The sequence below is a fragment of the Saimiri boliviensis genome, chromosome 19, assembly GCF_048565385.1.
Source record: "Saimiri boliviensis isolate mSaiBol1 chromosome 19, mSaiBol1.pri, whole genome shotgun sequence".
In the NCBI taxonomy this organism is placed as follows: Eukaryota; Metazoa; Chordata; class Mammalia; order Primates; family Cebidae; genus Saimiri; species Saimiri boliviensis.
Genome location: NC_133467.1, coordinates 25,217,263 through 25,237,070, shown reverse-complemented (window position 1 = coordinate 25,237,070; position 19,808 = coordinate 25,217,263). Strand labels below are relative to the sequence as shown.

Sequence of the window (19,808 nt, the reverse complement as noted above, 5' to 3'; positions counted from 1 at the left end):
GAATCCCACTTCAACAACCTCTTTTATTCTCCCCTTCTTTTTGGGGGGCCAGCATCCCGACACTGGCCATTAGATACACTATGTGAACTTGGGCAAGCATCTTAATGCCTACATTTTCTCATCTGTAAAGTAAAACAGTTGAAGTAGATCAATGATTTCCAAGCCTTTTTGTCAACCTACGGCTTATAAGCAGAAGCCCATGAGGTAAAGCAGAAACTCATCGCTGCTCCTGGTCAAGTGAGATGGGGGAGGGAAGGCCTGGAGTCCCATCTGCTCTCATAAGACTCTCTCCGCTCCCCACTGAACAAGGCTCTTATTCTGGGATAAGAACCCCAAGGAGCACAGTTTAAAAACACTGAGGTTTTCCTTGGGTCTCTTCAAGTGCCAACAATATGATTCTGTGGCTTTATGGAGTCATCAGCCAATGCTGTGACCAAACACACACTAACAACTTCTCTTTCCAGAGGATCAGCTTCTCCTTGTAACCCTCATCCTCTGGGCTTGGTGTCTCTGCTGCTATGCAACAGGTTGAGGCTATGTCCACTCAGAGCTGAATGTGAGACTAAACCCTGATAGCCCGGACTTGGCCCAGGAGAAGTCACTGCACCATTCCGAATCTGTTTTCTTTTTTGTCAAATGAGGACAAAAGCACTAACCAGATAGATCAACGAGGCTGGTTGGGGAAATTTTATCCTCTGGAGTAAAAGCAGAGGGAGTCAGGCTAGTGATTGGGTTAAACGGCTCCATCCTGGGCTGTGTGTGGTGGCTTACACCTGTAATCCCAGTACTTGGGAGGCTGAGGCAGGTGCATCGCCTGAGGTCAGGAGTTCGAGATCAGCCTAGCCAACATGGGGAAACCCCGTCTCTGCTAAAAATACAAAATCAGCCGGGCGTGGTGGCACATGCCTGTAAGCCCAGCTACTTGGGAGGCTGAGTCTGGAGAATCGCTTGAATCTGGGAGGTGGAGGTTGTGGTATGCCAAGATCATGCCATTGCACTCCAGTCTGTGCAACAAAAGTGAAACTTCATCTTAAAAAAAAAAACAAAAAACAAAAAACAAAAACAAAAAACAAAAAACTAGCTCCATCCCGGCAGCTCTGTGGAAACGCATTTGCAGTTTTTACCCCATGGAGCACACCACCCAGAAGTTAAATGGCTTATAATGGCCAAGGGCTGGATAAGTCCTAGGGTGGATTTTAGAAAGTCCTGTCTGGAGTGACAGGTTACTCGCGCATTGAAAAGACACTACCTCCAGGGATCGATGACTTTTTGTGGCCTTGAAATTCACATACAAATAAAATGAGCAGCCAGCTTTGTCTGGCAGGGCCAACTGGAGGCTGCTGTCTGCATTTCTCCTTCCATACCCCTGTAGCTCAGCCTGCAGAGGTTCTAATGCTGGAAACCTTGGGAGCCTGCAGGGAGGGCCCGGGTCAGGCTACCCCTCAGTTCCCAATGCACAGTGCCAGGAAGGGTCATTTCATCCCTGCCCCGCTATGCTTGCTCAGGTCTGAGACGGTGGGGTCAGCCCCCTGCTAGCACCTGCTGACTGCACGGCCCCTCCTGCCGGCAGGGTGACCAGGAATTAGTTATCCCTCTCTGGAAGAACCAGCCAAACGGGTGTTTAATGCAGCCACAAATCCTGCGTCTTCTGCTCAGAAGAGTCTGAAAAGCATTCCCACCTGAGAATTAGTCCATAGTTTCTAGACATGGTAAGAATGTCATATAAATGCATCTATATACACGTATATAGGGATGGAAAGCTGGCTTTTCTCCAATTGTTAGTGGCAGCCACTTGCCTGAAGCCCCTTGTTAAACTGTAAAGGAAATGATGCCACCTACTGTCACTTCCAGGAACTGCACTAGAGGCTATTTTGGATTCTTTCTGCTTTGCAATTCAAATCAATCCGATTTTATGGAGCATCAGCTGGGTCCTCAGTACTGTCCTATGGTTAAGGAGCAGGGTCCATTGAATTTCCAGACTTCAGAAGACAATGGTCAATTGGGGAAGAGAAGCATTCAAAGTATTACATGAAGAGAGCTTTATCTGCAAAATTGTTGGTGCAGTTTCTATGTTTCTCTGGAAACTCCAGCCTCTATGAAGTTTCCCTGTAAATCACAGAAACTAAAGACACTCACACTGGGGCTGGAAGCTCTTTGTATTCACCCTAGATAAAAGGCTCCTTGAAAGACTGCTATTGGAACGTGCCCGATAGTGAAAACACATGGAGGCAGAGGCAGCGAGAGTCGTTAGAATCATTTATTCCCACCCAGCTGCATCTTGGTAGAGGAGGCCGGCAGAGACAGCAAGGGTCGTTAGAATCATTTATTCTCACCCAGCTGCCTCTTGGTAGAGACAGCGAGGATCATTAGAATCATTTGTTCCCACCCAGCTGTGTCTTGGTAGAGGAGGCCGAGGCCAGGGGCATCATTTGGCTCTGCCAAAACTAGAATTAGAAGGAGTTGGGGTCTTGTGAGTCCAGCCTATGCTCTCCCTTGGTGCTGAGCTGCAGTGGCTCACGCCTGTAATCCCAGCACTTTGGGAGGCCGAGACGGGTGGATCACGAGGTCAAGAGATCGAGACGGGTGGATCACGAAGTCAACATGGTGAAACCCCATCTCTACTAAAAATACAAAAATTAGCTGGGCATGGTGGCGCACGCCTGTAGTCCCAGCTACTCAGGAGGCTGAGGCAGGAGAATTGCTTGAACCCAGGAGGCGGAGGTTGCGGTGAGCCGAGATTGCGCCATTGCACTCCAGCCTGGGTAACAAGAGCGAAACTCCGTCTCAAAAAAAAAAAAAAAAAGATCATGAGTTCAGTTGAGTGAGCCTCCCTCTCTTCCATCACTAAAATAACAGTTATCTCACATCATAATATCTCAGAGTCTTTCTAAGAAATGAGTATAGTTTCTTCTTCTTATGATTCAGGAAAATAGCACATGGGGTCTAGGAGCAGGACATACATTGGTCTCCAGACTATGGGGAGACTGCTTCTCTGCCTTGGCCTCTGTCTAATCACATGGAAGTCATCCTCCTCTTCCTTCTCTTCATCATCATCCTATCACTGTCACCATTCTCACACAGTTGTGGGGATTTTACACAAAATATGGAGTTAATGTTTTTACAGGATATAGATCCCAAAGGCAGACAAGATTTCTGGCATGCATTCCTCACAAAAATATCTGCAATTAACAGAGTACATGTGATTACGTAGCACATACATCAGCCACGGACTGCTCCTGTGGCCGAGACTGAATCATGCTCATCTTTGTATGACCCACACAATGCCTGGAACGTAGTAGCTACTTGGTACATGTTTACTTAATTAAAAAGAATATTCAACACTTTGGAAAATCATAATTTATAAATCATGCCATCGGTGGGATTTTCCAAAATATTGAGGAATTCCAGTCATACCTCTGTCATCCTGGTCTGGTTTCTTGTTGTGTGTATGACAAACAGGATGGTCATTTTTACCCTTTAACTTTGAAAGTCCCCAAATTATTGTTGAATCACAGTGTTGAAGGTCATGAGGTGAAGACCTTGCTCAGATATAGTTTTCGCTTATAAGGACAATGAAGTCATTCTTCCTGGGAGAGACCTTCTGTGTTAAGGATGTTGGCACTGACTCCTCTGATTCTGATTCCAAGTTAGCTGTGGTGGAATGAGGGAGGGAGAGGGAAAGTCCACATTGCCCAGGCCCTAATGAAGTAAGTGAGCTATCGAACTAATGAGAAAGTGGCAACACCAACTTCTCTTCTCCTTCTGCCTGTGGCTTTTGGGTTCCAACCAGAACCCCACCTCCCTCACCTTACTCATCTGGTTGTTTTGGTTGATTTGCTCCATAGAAGTCACCGCCCAGTGCAAGCCACCCTCCTAAATTCAAGGTCAAGAGCTCGCCTCTGATTGAGAAGCTTCAGGTAAGTGCAGAATTCATTGTCCATTGCTACCTTTTATCTAATTCTACTTCTCCCATCCAAGTACTAACCAGGCCCGACCCTGCTTAGCTTCCAAGATCAGACGCGATCAGGCGCGTTCAGGGTGGTGTGGCTGTGGACTTAACTCCACTTCTTATCCAAACTTTGCATGGCTTTGAGGCTCGGGGGGTAGTCCTTGTGTCACCTGGATAATTGGCCCCAATAATCAGCCAGTGATCAAACTGCAGTAGATGATAAGGATTTCACAGACCTACCTGAGGAAAAAGAACTGACATAAGGACCACATCATAAGCTCATGTATTTGACATTTAGTGGTGGGGGTCGATGGATAATGGGATGCCTCTTATGGGGCTGGGCTCATGCTTGTAATCCCAGCACTTTGGGAGGCCGAGGCGGGGGGATCACTTGAGCCCAGGAGTTCAAGACCAGCCTCGGCAACAGAGTGGGGCACCGTCTCTACAAAAAATTTTACAATTAGCCAGGCATGGTGATGTGTACCTGTAGTCCCAGCTGTTCTGAAGGCCAAGGTGGGAGGGTCGCTTGAGCCCGGGAGGTTGAGGCTGCACTGAGCTGAGGTCACTTCATTACACTCGAGCCTGAGTGACAGAGCAAGCTCCTGTCTCAAAAAAAAAAAAAAAGAGTCTTATACGGGAAAGGATACCATAGTTGCAGGAAACACTTCAGAAATAGCCAAGCCCTCTCTCCCAAGGCCTGAATGCAGCCACAAACCATTTAAGCCCTACACGGGGCTGGTGTTCTGCTGCTGACACAGCACCAGTATGGACACGTTTGTTGTTTGAGAAGCATCCTGTCCAACCTCTCCACCAGTCACACTGTGTGCCCAGAGCCCTTGTCCACCATGCCCAGGGCTGGCTGGCTCCCTGCAACTATAATTAAGCAGAAGACACTGGCCCTGAGTTCACAGTCTTACAGAGACAGAGCTTTCACAGGTGATGCAATGGAAGACGTACAGGAGGCTGGGCACGGTGGCTCATGCCTGTAATCCTAGCACTTTGAGAGGCCAAGGTGGGTGGATTGCCTGAGCTTAGGAGTTCAAGACCAGCTTGGGGAACGTGGTGTAACCCTGTCTCTACTAAAAATACAAAAAAATTAGCTGGGCGTGGCAACATGTGCCTGTAATCCCACCTACTTGGGAGGCTGAGACAGGAGAATCGCTTGAACTTGGGAGGTGTAGGTTGCAATGTGCTGAGATCACACCACTGCACTCCAGCCTGGGCAACAGAGTGAGACTCTGTCTCAAAAAGAAAAAAAAAAAAAAAAAAAAAGATGTACAGGAGTCAATGCCAGAGATCTCAGCTGCAGGTCACTGCCCAGTTCCTGCTGCTCGAGATCAGGGTTTCTGAGCCTTGGCATGACGAGCTGGGTAGTGCTGTGGCCGGGCTGTCTCGTGCACTGCAAGGTGTTTAGCAGCATCCATGGTCCTTCCCACTGATGCCAGAAGCACTCTCCAAGCTGTGACAATGAAAAATGTCTCTAGACATTGCCAAATGTCTCCTGGGGGCAAATTCATTTCCCACCTCTGACCCCAGCTGAGAAACACCATTCTAGAATTTCAGAGCAAGAAGAGAGTGGCGCAGGCCAGAGTAACTAATGAATGTTTTATGAAACACCTATGTCCTGAGCCCGTCCTTAAGGATGGGTGACTAAAAAGGAGGGAGGAAGGTGTTCGCTGTGGGAGAATGGAAGCAGCTAAAGTACTGAGGAGAGGGAGGATGTTATGTCCAGGTGGAGGCTGTAGGGGAGGCTTGTGTTTTCACCGTGCCCTCTGTCCAGCCACCCAGGAGAAAAAACAAGGCTCTTGCTCACCGTAGCCTCCATGTAGGCCTAACTAAGACCACTGGCTCACCAACTTCATTCTGAAACCATCAGAGGTGTCAAGATGAATAGCCACAGCCTCTGTAGTGCCCAGCCATGGGAGAGCCTAGGGATTTGGATCCCAGCCTGATTTGGGGTTAAGGCAAGCATCTCTGGTTTCTGGCCATGAGCCTATCCTGTGGAGAGTGGGGAGGGTTCTGCAGTGTCTACCTGAAATTTAATTCAAGCTGAGAAGCCCTGATTTGACCCAGCTGCAAAAATAGGGAGTTGCTGGCCAGGCGTGGTGGCTCACACCTGTAATCTCAGTACTTTGGGAGGTGGGTGGATCACCTGAGATCAGGAGTTTGAGACCAGCCCGACCAACATGGAGAAACCCTGACTCTACTTAAAAAAAATAAGTGACCAAGAAAATTAGCCAGGTGTGGTAGCACATGCCTGTAATCCCAGCTACTTGTGAGGTTGAGGCAGGAGAATTGCTTGTACCCAGGAGGCAGAGGTTGCCGTGAGTCGAGATCGTGCCATTGCACACTGCAGTCTGGGCAACAGAGTGAAACTCCATCTGAAAAAAAAAACAAGGCCAGGCACAGTGGCTCAAGCCTGTAATCCCAGCACTTTGGGAGGCCGAGGCGGGTAGATCACGAGGTCAAGAGATCGAGACCATCCTGATCAACATAGTGAAACCCCGTCTCTACTAAAGGTGCAAAAAATTAGCTGGGCACGGTGGCGTGTGCCTGTAATCCCAGCTACTCTGGAGGCTGAGACAGGAGAATTGCCTGAACCCAGGAGGCGGAGGTTGCGGTGAGCCGAGATCGCGCCATTGTACTCCAGCCTAGGTAACAAGAGCGAAACTCCGTCTCAAAAAAAAAAAAAAACAAAACAAAACAATAGGGAGGTGCTGCCTGTCACTCTGGGAGGCTACAGGGCTCCTAAATACGTAACAAGGATCTCTCAGAAGGGATCCAGAACTACAGCACCACCCCTAGCAGCCAGCTGAGGGGTGCAGCTCCAGACTCCTCCCTCTGCCTCCCTGCAGCCCACCCTAGCCCTCATTCAAGTGCCAGAAACCAGTTACCAAATATTCTATATCCTGTAGTTTTGGACCCATTCCTTTCTCCAGTCATAAATGAGCCTTTTGGGGAAATACAGCAACTTGAGAATGAGGTTTGGATGTTTAGTTGTGCAATCTCACTAAGATTATCAGCAATAGAATGACAACTTAGCCAAATTCCACAGGAAACTTCCTTTTTGGGAATATGTGGGAGAAAAAGCTAAGAAATGCATCACCAGCTAGATTTTCTTCTAAATCTTCTGAATGAATTATGAACTGGGAGTTTTCTTTTTTTTTTTTTTTTTTTTTTTTTTTTTTTTTTTTTTGAGACGGAGTTTCACTCTTGTTACCCAGGCTGGAGTGCAATGGCGCGATCTCGGCTCACCGCAACCTCCGCCTCCTGGGTTCAGGCAATTCTCCTGCCTCAGCCTCCTGAGTAGCTGGGATTACAGGCACGCGCCACCATGCCCAGCTAATGTTTTGTATTTTTAGTAGAGACGGGGTTTCACCATGTTGACCAGGATGGTCTCGATCTCTCGACCTCGTGATCCACCCACCTCGGCCTCCCAAAGTGCTGGGATTACAAGCTTGAGCCACCACGCCCGGCCGGGAGTTTTCTTTTTTAGGATAGTCCAAAATTCACAAGTCAACTTTCCTGCTGACGATCAACATCCATTTTATTTGCAAGCTGTGTTACAGAGGGAATTTCTCTGCTTGAAATTTAGAGGAGAAGGGCACTTCCTTTAAGGTCCAGCTAATCCCTCTGCCATGAAGCCCTCTCAGCCATTCCAGCACATCACTTGCACAGCAGCTATGCTCCAAATCCTTCCCTGGGTACTCACCAGATGCTGCTTTCTTTCTTTCTTTCTTTTTCTTTTTTGAGACAGGGTCTTGCTGTGTTGCCCAGGCTGGACGCAAACTCTCAAACTCCTGGGCTCAAGCAATCCTCCCGCCTCAGCGTCCTGTGTAGCAGAGATTACAGGCACACACCACTGCACCCAGCTTCATATGCTGCTTTTTGACATGGCTTGGGCTCCTAGTATGCTATTTAACTTATATATTTTATATATTGAACTCTTACCATGACTCAGGCTTGTCTGTATCATCATCTTTCTTAAGATCACAATGAAAATACTAACACCCTTCTAAACGTGTACAATGCTTTCTAATCCACGAGTCCTAAAGTACACATAGGAGTTCTATAGGACAGCAGAGTCTGGGTGGGGAGGGGGAAGGGGCTGGACGGTGGTGCCAAGGGGAGCTGGGAGGGAGAAGGTGTGCGTATGGGGCAGTGGAGAGTACAAAGGGACCAGATAGAAAAGACTTTGTAAGTCAGGCCAAGAGGTTTGGACAGACCAAGAATCCGAGATCCAGAAAGGCTGCTGGACTTGCCGAAGGCCTGAAGTGAAAGATCCAGTATTTGAAGTCAGATCTGTTGGTATGGAAACCCCTGTACTTCCCCTGGCATGTCTGCCCTTAACACTCTGTCCCTTCTCTGTCAAGTCTCACGGTGGCTCTCCTGGTTCAACACTGCCACAGGCTCTACGGGAGGCAGCTCTGTGGTGATTTGGGAATACAGAGGGTCGGAGAAGTGCCCCTAGATGGCCCTAAAGAGGATCAGACACTCATGCACGTTTCCCCCATGGACACCTTCGGGCACCACTACCTCTCTGTGGTGAGGGGTGGATCTGGGACCACCTGTCTCCTCCACAACCAAACTCAAGACTCCCTGAGGCTTTGGTTACCTTTGGGTGACTCTCCCATTTGGCTGCCTTTCATTTTGATCGGGTCACACCTGTACCTTGATACCCCAAGTGGTGGCTCATACTATGGTGTGTTCTGCAGCCTCCCTCCTGGAGGAGCTCAGCGGTCTGCCGTGTCCACCACCCTGCTGTCTGTTAAGAGGGAACCTGGTACCTGGAGGCAGAGAGAGAATCAGACCTGGTGTGAATCTCAGGGCAGATCCCTTAGCCACTTTTCTGATTGTGCAATGAGAACGCAGCTGAACGTGCGGTGTTGCATGGAGGACACAGATACATGCGGCCGGCAATAGTAGGCATCCAGTGGGACTGGGTACCATCGACTGTGATGAGAAAGGTGATCACAGAGCCTGACTTCCTGTGAGATCCCAGCGCCACACGTGCTCCTGGCAGCTGCTGCTTTGCCACCTTGTCGATAAGTTTGGGCTTGTTCCGGGACATTTTTGTTGAAGCCTCATCAGTACTGGCTGAGCATTTTGGAAAGCAGCCTGTGTCAATCCAGGTAGCAGGAGGATTGAGTAGGCAATGCTTCCAAGAGCAGACCATGATGGGACAGTGGATCATGGGTTGGGAAGTAGTTTGAGGCCGGGTAACCAACAAGCTAAAGTAGAGGCTCTCATCTCTTCCCCAGTCCTATTTTTAAATGTTCATCTTTCCTTGACAGGCCAATTTAACCTTTGACCCAGCTGCTCTGCTGCCTGGGGCCTCACCCAAGAGTCCCGGACTCAAGACCGTGGTGTCACCATTTCACAGCCCGCCTTCTACCCCCAGCAGCCCTGGCGTGCGATCTCGGCCCAGTGAGGCAGAGGAGGTGCCCGTCAGCTTCGACCAGCCCCCTGAAGGCAGTCATCTGCCCTGCTACAACAAGGTAAATTCTAGCCCCAGAGTATGGAGGTGTGTCTGTGGAAATGTGGGCACTGGCACTGAATTTTCTCTACCCTGTTGTCCTGGAGAAAGGAGGAAACATTCAGAGTTATCATCAGAGCTGCATTTCAACCCAAGTGAAATTTCTCTTCTCCTTTGCAAGTGATTCCTGAATAGGATCACCCTTCTTCCTCGACCGACTGACTTATCTCCTCTCCCTATTACTGTGCTGTTTGACCTCAAGACAAGTTTGGTGGTTGGCGTGCTCTCTCCTTTGTGGAGAGGGGTATTGAAATTCAGGACCGATCCTAGCTGCATAGGTCATTAATATCAAAAGCAGAATGCAAAAGCTAAAGGCCTGATGAGTGATTCACACAGAATGCTGGGCGGCATCCCCAGAACTCCAAAACATCCTGCCTGGCCTGGTGTGGATAGTCCTAAGTGTCCCAGTGTGGGCTCAAATCATTCTTCCTGCAGCTTGCCCCAGTTAAAGAACATCCAAGCTGTTCCCTTTGCAAAAATGACATGGCAGGGTGCATTTCTGCAGATGCAACCCCAGTCCTCTGTGTAAGCTTTCATCACATCCCTGGCCCTGCTGGGAGGAGGTCAGGATCAGAGATACGGGCTAAGCAGGTAGCCAACAAATGTGGGTCAGGGCCAGGCAGGGGCCAGGACTTCAGGGGGTCTGGTGCCAGGAACGCTAAGTGGGGGAGGCTTTAAAATTAATGATGGAGAAACGAGATCTTCCAGGCCATTCTAGGAAGTTCATCTAGCAAAAAAAAAAAAAAAAAAAAAAAAAATGTGTAAAAACAGGAAGGACTCAAGGAAATATACTGGTGATAAGGAGGTGTTTGAGCAGGCTTGAGCCTGAGGGTTAGGGCCAGAGTGGAAATCTCCCAACCAGGGTGATGAAGACCCCTGAAGGCAGAGAGAAACCTTTGTGGAGGGCCTCATCTTCTCACAGAGTGCTTGGTAGCCAGGCGAGGCAGAAGGGAGGAGCTGCTTTCTGGTCATAGTGCCTGGAGGCTTCAGCCTTCTGACAGCAGCAAGGGAAAGTTATTTTGGAATTCTGCTGGCCATGAGGGCTGGGATACATTTCAGAGCTGGTCCGTGAGGACCTTGTTACATTTCAGAGCTGGCCCCATCATGGTCTCAGGAAAGGGCTTGGAGGCCCTGATAAACCAAGTATTCATTCCAAGCATCTCAGATGGGCAACTAGGACTGACAAATACCAAAATGTAAATCAGTGGGAAAATAACATTTACAAAAATTTACTTTCATATTAATGTTTCTTTTCCTGAGGCAGGGTCTTCCTCTGTCGCCAGGGCTGGAGTGCAGTGGTGTGATATTGGCTCATTGCAACCCCCACCTCCTGGGCTCAAGCAAGCCTCCTAGTAGCTGGGACTACAGGCATGTACCACCATGCCTGGCTAAGTTTTATATTTTTTGTAGAGATGGGGTTTTGCCATATCCTCAACCAGGCTCCTGCGCTCCTGGGCTCAAGTAATCCTCTGGCTTCTGCCTCCCAACGTGCTGGGATTATAGGCGTGCACCACCACATCCAGCCCCCTTACGTACTAAGTTTTAAAGGACACCTCACTCGAGTAGGTAGGATACCTGATGTGAACATTTTCATTGCACTTCTAAGTCTGATGGGCTAAGATGAGGCTTGATTCTGAGATTCGCATACTTCCCAGAGAGATCACCTTCAGGCAGCTCTGCTGGCGCTCCTGAGGGACAGCTCCTGACAGCAGTGGACCTGAGTCCTAGAAGCAAAGGACTCTGGCCACTAAGGTTTCCCAGTATCAGCCAACTTCATAGGGGGTGGGGAGGGCAGAGTTGGGGCAAGAGAGGAAGCTGGTCACCAGGTATCCAGCTCAGCACCCCTGAGGTCCCTGCACCAGGGCCTGGCCATCAGCAGGCCACTAACTCTCTTCTCAGTGCGATTCATTTTTGTCAAAGTAAAATTTTCAAAAGTACAATTTTCAAAATCATGAGTTATCTTTTTTACTGGCTAGAAAGCATTTGCGTCTTCACAAGATAAAAGTCTGACTCTCATGCAAAATAGCGAGAGATTTTATTCAATATTTCAATTTATGAGGAAACTTGTAAGGTGGCAGAGTTTACTCAAACAGCCTTTGAAGAACTGGTTACTTATAGACGATTAGACAATTCCTTTTTTTTTTTTTTTTTTTTTTAAACAGTGTCTTGTTTTGTTGCCCAGGCTGAAGTGCCATGGTGTGATGACAGCTCACTGAAGCCTCAACCTCCCAGGCTCAAGCCATCTTCCCACTTCAGCCTCCCAAGTAGCTGGGACCACAGCGTGTGTCACCATGTCTGGCTAATTTCTCTTACTTTTAGTAGAGATGGAGTCTCACCATGTTGCCCAGGGTGATCTTCAACTCCTGAGCTCAAGCAATCCTGTCTCAACCTCCCAAAATGCTGGATTACAGATGTGAGCCACCATGCCCAGCAACAATTTTTTTTTTAAAGCGTCAGAACAAAATTGCTAAATTAGACACCAAACTTGTTAATGTTTTTACAATGCAATAAAACCATGAGTTGTTTTTTTTTGTTTTATTTTTTTTCTGGATGGAAAGCATTTGCATCTTGACAAAATAAAAGTCTGCAGGTCCTCATGTGATTTCACAATCTCATACAGCTCTAACCTGTAATAAATAGCAAACAATGATTCATTCTCCTGGAAAATTAAATGGTCCTTGTGTGGACTTGTGAAGCAGTGCATCAGACCAACATTGAACACACATACAGTCCTCCTTTTGGCCTTTTTAACGGGTTTTGGATAATTTTCCCTAACATTTTCTTCCAGGTGCGGACGAGGGGCTCAATCAAAAGGCGCCCTCCCTCCAGGCGATTCCGAAGATCACAGTCGGACTGTGGGGACCTTGGAGATTTCAGGGCAGCAGAGTCATCTCAGGAGAATGGTGCTAAGGAAGAGGATGGGGAGGAGGTGTTCCCATCCAAGAGCAAGGCCCCAGGACCTTCTCCGTCCAGCGAGGGGACAGGGGGAGAGGGAGTAAGAACCCTGGGGTGCGCTGAAAAGCCTCCTCGGAGGAGGTCACCCGGCAGGACAGAGAAGCAAGAGGAGGACAGGGCCACAGAGGAAGCCAAGCACAGTGAGAAGGCCGGGCGGAGTTCAGAGGAGGCGGACAGCCAGCACCCAGCCCAGGAGGTGGCCCCAGAAGCACCCCAGACCTCTGGCCCAGAGGCAGAGAATAGATGTGGGAGCCCCAGGGAGGAAAAGCCAGCTGGAGAGGAAGCACAGATGGAAGAGGCTACAGAAGTGAAGGGGGAGAGGGTGCAAAATGAAGAGGCGGGACCCGGACATCAGAGCCAAGACACGAAGCCGGAGGAGGGAGCTGCAGGGAAGGAGACCCCCCTTAGTCCCCCTGGAGGAGTGAAGGGTGGCAATGTCCCCAAGCAGGAGAAAGGCAAGGAAAACCAACAGGAGGGGGCAGGGCTCGAGCCAGGTTGCAGCCCCCAGATCGGCCCTGCCCCGCAGGAGACTGGCGTTGAGATCCAGAGTGGGAGAGTGGTCCTCAAGCCGGAGGTAGGTGGCCTGGCTCGTTCACACGCAGGAGGCAGTGCCAGGGCCAGTGTTTGCCTCGGTCACATGCCCTGTTCTGTACAGTTCCTTCATAAATCAGCTCCATGCAGAAACAAAGGCACCAGGCTCCTGCCTCGTGCTGACTGGTTGGAGAAAGCCTGTCACTGAGGCTGAGGGGACAGAAGGACACAAAGGGGAAGTGTGTCTTGTGATCCTGCCAGCTTCTCGCTGACTCAGAGTTCTGGCAAGCTTCTGGGTATGTGTGAAGGGACCGAGCCTCGGCACCACTCAGTAACTGAGGCCTGCAAATGTCTATGGAACCCTGCGGAGTCCAGGGGCCTGGGCATGCTGCTGCAGGGCATCCAGAGACGAGAAAGAAAGGGGAGCTCCTTTCTGAAAATCATCTCAGTTTAGCACATGAGACAAGTTAGCATGTAATCCCAGTATTTTAGGAGGCCAAGGAGTGAAGATGGCTGGAACCCAGGAGCTGGAGACCAGCCTGGGCAACATGGCACAACCCCATCTCTACGATGATACCAGTGCTAGCCTTTCTTTTCTATCTCTACAATCACAACTCATTCCTAACAGAATTCCTCTTCTCCAGACCCACCCTATGCATCACGGCCGAATTCCTTTTCCTGTAAATACCATAGGTTGTCTGCTCTCCTATCCCAAAACCTTTGATACTGCCCCCTGGAAAATGGAGCTCATGCTCCTCCACGAGCTGGGCTTTGCCATGTGCCTAACCTTCACTGCCTCCGTGCTCCCCAACAGCCGGGCCGGGGCTCCAGGTGGCCTGCGCCCTCCACCATTCTGCAGTAGGCAAGGCATCCCCTCACCCATTCCCACAGCCTCTTTGCCCAAATGCCTGCACTTCCAGCTGAAACTGCCTGCAGCCCACTTGAACCCAGCCCTCACTGGTACCTGGAAGTCCTCTCACCAGGCCTCTATCTTCCCCTCCACAGGCCTTTTCTGATTGCTCTGAGGACAAATGCCCCCCTGCTCAGTATAGTCCGTTAGGATGGTCCACATCACCCCTCACCTTGTACTGTGGTTACATTCCCAGAAGTTTCCATTTCTCAGCTAGAACTGATGGAGACAAGGCTGGAGTCCTGGTACGGCTCCTAGCACAGAAGGGTCTCAAAGCAATACCTTTTGAGTGACTATTGAATACATAGCTCCTTTACTGTCTTTTTACTCAAGTATTAGTCTTTTATTTTTGACTCTTTCTGTCCTTTTCCCATTTATATTCCGCCAAAGAATCTTGAGCAGTGTTTCGGGAATGCGCATTGAATGGGAATGAGAGGTCAGGCATCAAGGGATGGGCGTGGCACTTAGTACAGATCCCTGGGTTAAAATCCGGACTTCACCACTTACTAGCTGTGTGACCTAGGGGAAATAAGCTCTCTGTGCCTTAATTGCCTCACCTATAACAGTTAATAGAAGTGCCTACCTCATTTGCTTTTGTGAGGATTAAATAAGTTGATGTATTTAAAAAAAAACTAAGTTGGGCACATAGCATTCTGACTATCATTCTTACTATTACTCCTGCTATGACTATTATTGCCTGATCCAGCATCCCCGAGGACAGACGCTGAGTGTCAGGATTTCCTCACCATTTTCCTAATTCATTCTTTCCTCCAGTGTTCACAGGATGACACTCCTGTCCAGGACACTAAAATGTGAAGAACAGCTCATTGTGCCCCAGTGACGAAGTTGCTGGACACATCTCTTTGCAAGTAGCAGCAACAGTCATAGCAGCAGCAGACAAAGGCATTGCAGAGGCAGAATACGCTGCGTGTCCGGAGTCAGCCTGAAGACACAGGGTGGATTATTTCCTGGCCTCCACACCGAATGTTTCCTCGCAAATAGAGATTGGATCTGAGGGCAGCAGACTTTATCAGCTTGAGTTTAAGTCATTTGATGGACTTAGTTAAACAACAACTTATTTAAAACAATTTACTGTGGCAACAAGTCCCCAGGGGCACTGGTCAGCCCTCGGAGGGCTGGATGCTATCCACACCCACCTGTCCCTGCAGCCGACCTCCAAACTGAGCTCTGAGTTAGCTTATCAGATTTTGCTTGGGTAAAGTTCCTTTTTATTGTTCCAAAGTTTTTACAGTTCTCAAATATCAGTTAAAACCTAATTTTAGGTGGCTATAAACATACAATATAAATTACAAGTAAGTTATAGAAGACCCTAAATTGTATCAAAACCCTAGAGACAACTTTTCAGCTTGGTCCAAATTTGAACTGGCCAACCAGTCTTTAAAACATTGGACTAGAAGAGATAATGATTGAAACATTTTTAAAAAGGAAAAAAAGTGTCTGCTTTTCCTGCCCTGTGGTTTTCCAGCTGGTGACCCCCATGGGAGATCACTGGCTCGGCTCACTCCCTTCTCCCACCCTTGAGATTGTGGAGAACTCCCATGGAGAGGCAGAATGGCAGGAGGTTTCATGCCCCGCATTGCACATCCTGCTGAAAACAAGGCAGTGATACTGAACGTTGCTGGCACTCCGATGGATCCTGTGAGGATGGATTTGCATTTCTAGAATCCTTGAGCATGGATTAGATGTTTCCTGGGAGGTGCTTTGAGTGCCATGATGTGCAAGCTACATAATTAAATCATTTTTCTTAGTTTCCCTGGGAAGCTTTTCTTGACTCACAGCCCAGATTGTTCTCCCCAACACAGAAGGAGTGAGTTGGAGTCTTTAATCTCTTCTTATTGGGTAGCTCTTCCTGTAATATTCTGTTTGGAAATGTAGGGTGTTCTGCAAGGGACAGGGGGCCTGACTACCCCATCTTTTACTTATATCCTCTCCCTTCTTCATGCACACCGGTGTATTAATCCAAATACACGTTTAAACTTATGGCTGATCATTGTTCTGATTTGAGTATTTTAATACTCAGTGTGCTGATTTGGTAGTTGGAAGGATTGTTTTTCTGGAGGTCTGTTAGACTACATCCTATGCTTACTTCAGAAAACAGTCTCAGACAAAAAGGCCTTATGTCGCCACTGGTACCTCAATTTCCTCCTCCCATTTACAGTTTTTCTAACTCCAGGGTAGTGTTTAGTGTTCATATTTGGGATATATTTCTTTTCAATACTATTTTTAAATAGTTTGTAACTTGTAACAAACTTGTAACCTGGTTGAGATTGATATTGTCGTAGTTATGATAAACTTTGGATATTAGCAGAATTTGGGAGATGTGTGTGCCAATTATTTTGAAATCTATAAACATGTCTATCTGTCTAGCTAGCTAGCTAGCTCAGTCGGTATCAATCTAGCTACCATCCATTAATCGACAGAGAAGTCTAATCCTAAACAATACTTGGTTTTATTTATATATGTCTTTGGGTTGTTTATACACACGTACTATCTGGGCAAGTACGTTGTGAATACATGCATGATTGTGAGTGTGTGATGAAAAGGGCCACTTTTCTTTACTTGAGGAAGACATGGAACAGAAAGTATGGGCTTTAGAAATAAAAAATTAAAGTGCATTCTTCTTCTGGAGGGTCTAAACATTATAGTAGTGGACGAGAAAGGAGCCGTAAAAAGGACATGGATGTGACACTGCAGGATCATGCTTGTGGGCATCAAAATACCTTTCTATCCCCCAAGTCGCCTGTTAGTCACATTATTTGGTCTATTTTGTGAAAAAAATGAAGGCCCCATTCCCAGGGCTTTTTCATTAATAAAGGGGGCTCTTGGCAGGGAATTCATGAAGTGCAGGGACTGAGTTTTGTTGGTGCTGCAGCCCCACTGCTTACAGCTCTCCTTTCTCAAAGCAACCATGATCAGGCATTTTATTTGCATGGTTGATACTGGAACTTCGAAATTTGGGATTAGTTGGGCACAGTGGCTCACGCCTGTAATCCCAGCACTTTGGGAGGCCAAGGCAGGCGGACTGCCTGAGGTTGGGAGTTTAAGACCAGCTTGGCTAACATAGTGAAACCCATCTCTACTAAAAATACAAAAAAATTAGCCAGGCGTGGTGGCAAGCGCCTGTGATCCCAGCTACTTGGGAGGCTGAGGCAGAAGAATTGCTTGAACCAGGGATGTAAAGGTTGCAGTGAGCCGAGATCATGCCACTGCCCTTCTGCCTGGGGGACAGCGCAAGACTCCCTCTCAAAAAAAAAAAAAAAAAAAAAAAAAAAAAAATGGCATTAAATAAATTTATCTTTGTCTTAGGTAGCACAAACTTATTAACAGGCAAGAAGACCTTGTTTCTTTCAGGTTTCCTTAATAGGTTTGAGAGAAAACACTGATTCAGCAACAGGGCTAAAGAGTCAGAGTCATTCTTCCACTATCTTTGTAGTCTAGCTTGAACTTGAAATTGTGTCCTTCCTTGCTTCAGAGAGGGAGCAAGAAAAAACCTAGATGCCAATATTGGCAGAAGGGATCTGCCAATATTTAAAAGGGGGTTGTGATTCTGTTTCAGCTGTATGTGGAACTAGGTAAGCTTTAGGAGCCTCAAAACTCCATGACCCTCACGGAGGTCACCCTAAACAATGCCCATTTTGGCCTATGACCAGTTATCTACATGTTCAATAAATATATGTCCAATAAAGAAATAAATGCGTGAAAAGGCAACCAGTTCATCATCTTCTGATGAGGTTTTTTTTGATTAGGTACATGTTTAGTACAGTTCTGTGCTCTTGTACCTTTAGTACTGAATAAGATCACCCAGCTGCTGGTGACAGAAACCCAACTCAAATTAGCTGATGAAAAACAGAACTATATGGATCAATGAATCTCTCTCCCTTCTTCAGCTTCATAGAACTGAAAAAAGCAGACCTAAATACAGTCACCCACGTGATGTCAGGAATCTCTCGTGGTGTTCATCTTTGCTTTCCCTCATGTTGGCCGTATTTTTTTTTTAATTATTTAATTTTCTTTAATAGCTACAGCCAAGGCTGTCTTTTTCTTTTTCTTTCTTTTTTAGTGACACAGAGTCTCACCCTGTCACCCAGGCTAGAGTGCACTGGCACAGTCACAGCTCACTGCAACCTCTGCCTCCTGGGTTCAAGCAATTCTCGTGCCTCAGACTCCCAAGTACTACAGTTACTTTTGCACCAACCTAATAACTCGGATTACAAGCATGCACTGTGACCGAATTCCAGGGAGCAGGGGAAGCTCAGCTCCTCCAAGAGGACGTTTCTTACAGGCCCTTGGTCTCTCACTCACCCAAGAATGGGAGGGAGGACCCTGCCCGGCAGGGTGCACTGGCAAGTAAATATCAGACCCCAAAGAGTTTTGCTGACAGTAATTTATTTAGACAGAGAAAGAAAAAAAAGAGAGAAAATAAGATGACAGAGAGAAGCTTCCACAAGATCGTGGAAGGAGATCCAGATATGGACTCCGAAGAAGTGTGGAAGAAGGGGACTTTTAACCTGGGAGAAATTCCCGCTCTCTTCAGGTTTTCAGGGCCTGTGAAAGGAGTTCCCTTAAACTCCCGCTGAAGTGATTGATCTTTGATTTTTCCCACGTGCGCCAAAGTTTAAACAAAGACCCTTAAGATCCCGGATGGAGAGGTGGGGGTATGGTGCTGGGAAGTTATTCCCTTTGAAACTCCGCCCCCTTGTGGAGCCGGGAAGAGAATACATTCCCTCAGCACCACCAGGCCTAACTAATTTTTGTGTTTTCAGTAGGGGCGGGGTTTCACCTTGTTGGCCAGGCTGGTCTCAAACTCTTGGCCTCAAGGGATCCCACCCACCTCAGCCTCCCGAAGTAGGATTACAGGCCTGAACCACCACGCCCCGCCGGTCATATTGTTCTTCCCAGCTTGCAAACCCAGTGAAAAGGCTTACTCTTTCCCTATAACAGTGGGGAAAAAAATCCTGTAGAGGCTTTCCATAGGCCTTATGTGGCTCATGTGCATATACCTGAATCAACTGTTACGACCGAAGAGATTCCGAGACTGCGTGCCCTCTCCCGGAGCTAGGAGCTAGGTGAGTCAATCCTACACTGTCTACAAGGCCTGCAAAGGTGAGCAAGGAGATTTCTCAAAGTGAAATCAGGGTACTGTTCCCAAAAGAAGCTATGTTGGCAGGTAAAAAAAAAAAAAAAACAGCTGTTTCCCACAGGGCAAACCTGAAACACCAAATTGCTATTTCATTGTTTGCTTCAAAATTAAATTTTGTTTGATTCTAACTAGTTCTAGTCAAATTTTTTTGTCTATGGACCAGGTAAAAAAAAGGATAAACAGAATGTCTGTATATAATGCATGATCAGGTGGTTTATGATGATGTCAAGAGTACTGAACAAATCCAGATGCTCACATAAAATGGGATTCAGTTTCACAAGCCACCCAAGGAAATTGGTCTCTTTATTTTGTGTAATACTGTGTTACTGTGCCCAGAGCTAACCTGTAGCTCCAGGAGAGTACAAAGTGTTTGTATTATTCTTTATTGTACACAGTGCCTCAGATATGGTAGGTGCTCAATAAATATTTGTTAAATAATGAATGACTGAACTGATTTCAGAGCTGGGATGGGATTATTTTCAACAGTCATCCCTGCTTAACGCCTTTTTTATCTGATAGCAGACACCTGAAATGTCATTATTAGCTTCCTTCAATATGTAATACTTCTGAGAGATCATTACTTGAAGCATCCTTTGTCATTCATACCTTGGTGTGAAATGTTTCTTGAGACCCCAGAGGGAGTTACAAAACAGAAGCAAAGTGCCAAAATTCTAGGGTCCCGAGACACACTTTTCTGACTTCCTGGTTTTGCTGGGGTAACCCAGGCTCACCACAAGCCCTGTGAGGGATGGTCCTGATCACAGTG

The 19,808-nt window shown here is 47.5% G+C and overlaps 1 protein-coding gene across 3 annotated transcripts in view; it reads left to right on the top strand.

Annotated features, from left to right (window-relative positions):
• Nucleotides 1-19,480, top strand: part of RCSD1 (RCSD domain containing 1) — a 76,275-nt gene extending 56,795 nt beyond the window's left edge. For 2 of the 3 annotated variants that reach the window (XM_010338692.3, XM_039459898.2), the window contains 3 exons: nt 3,846-3,917; nt 9,244-9,447; nt 12,274-19,480. In XM_010338692.3, the coding sequence (XP_010336994.1) occupies nt 3,846-3,917; nt 9,244-9,447; nt 12,274-13,179 (1,182 nt within the window). In that variant the 3' untranslated portion in view covers nt 13,180-19,480. The remainder of the gene's footprint in view (nt 1-3,845; nt 3,918-9,243; nt 9,448-12,273) is intronic. The other variant, XM_010338693.3, reaches the window with a different exon arrangement.
• The last annotated feature ends 328 nt before the right edge of the window (nt 19,481-19,808 follow it).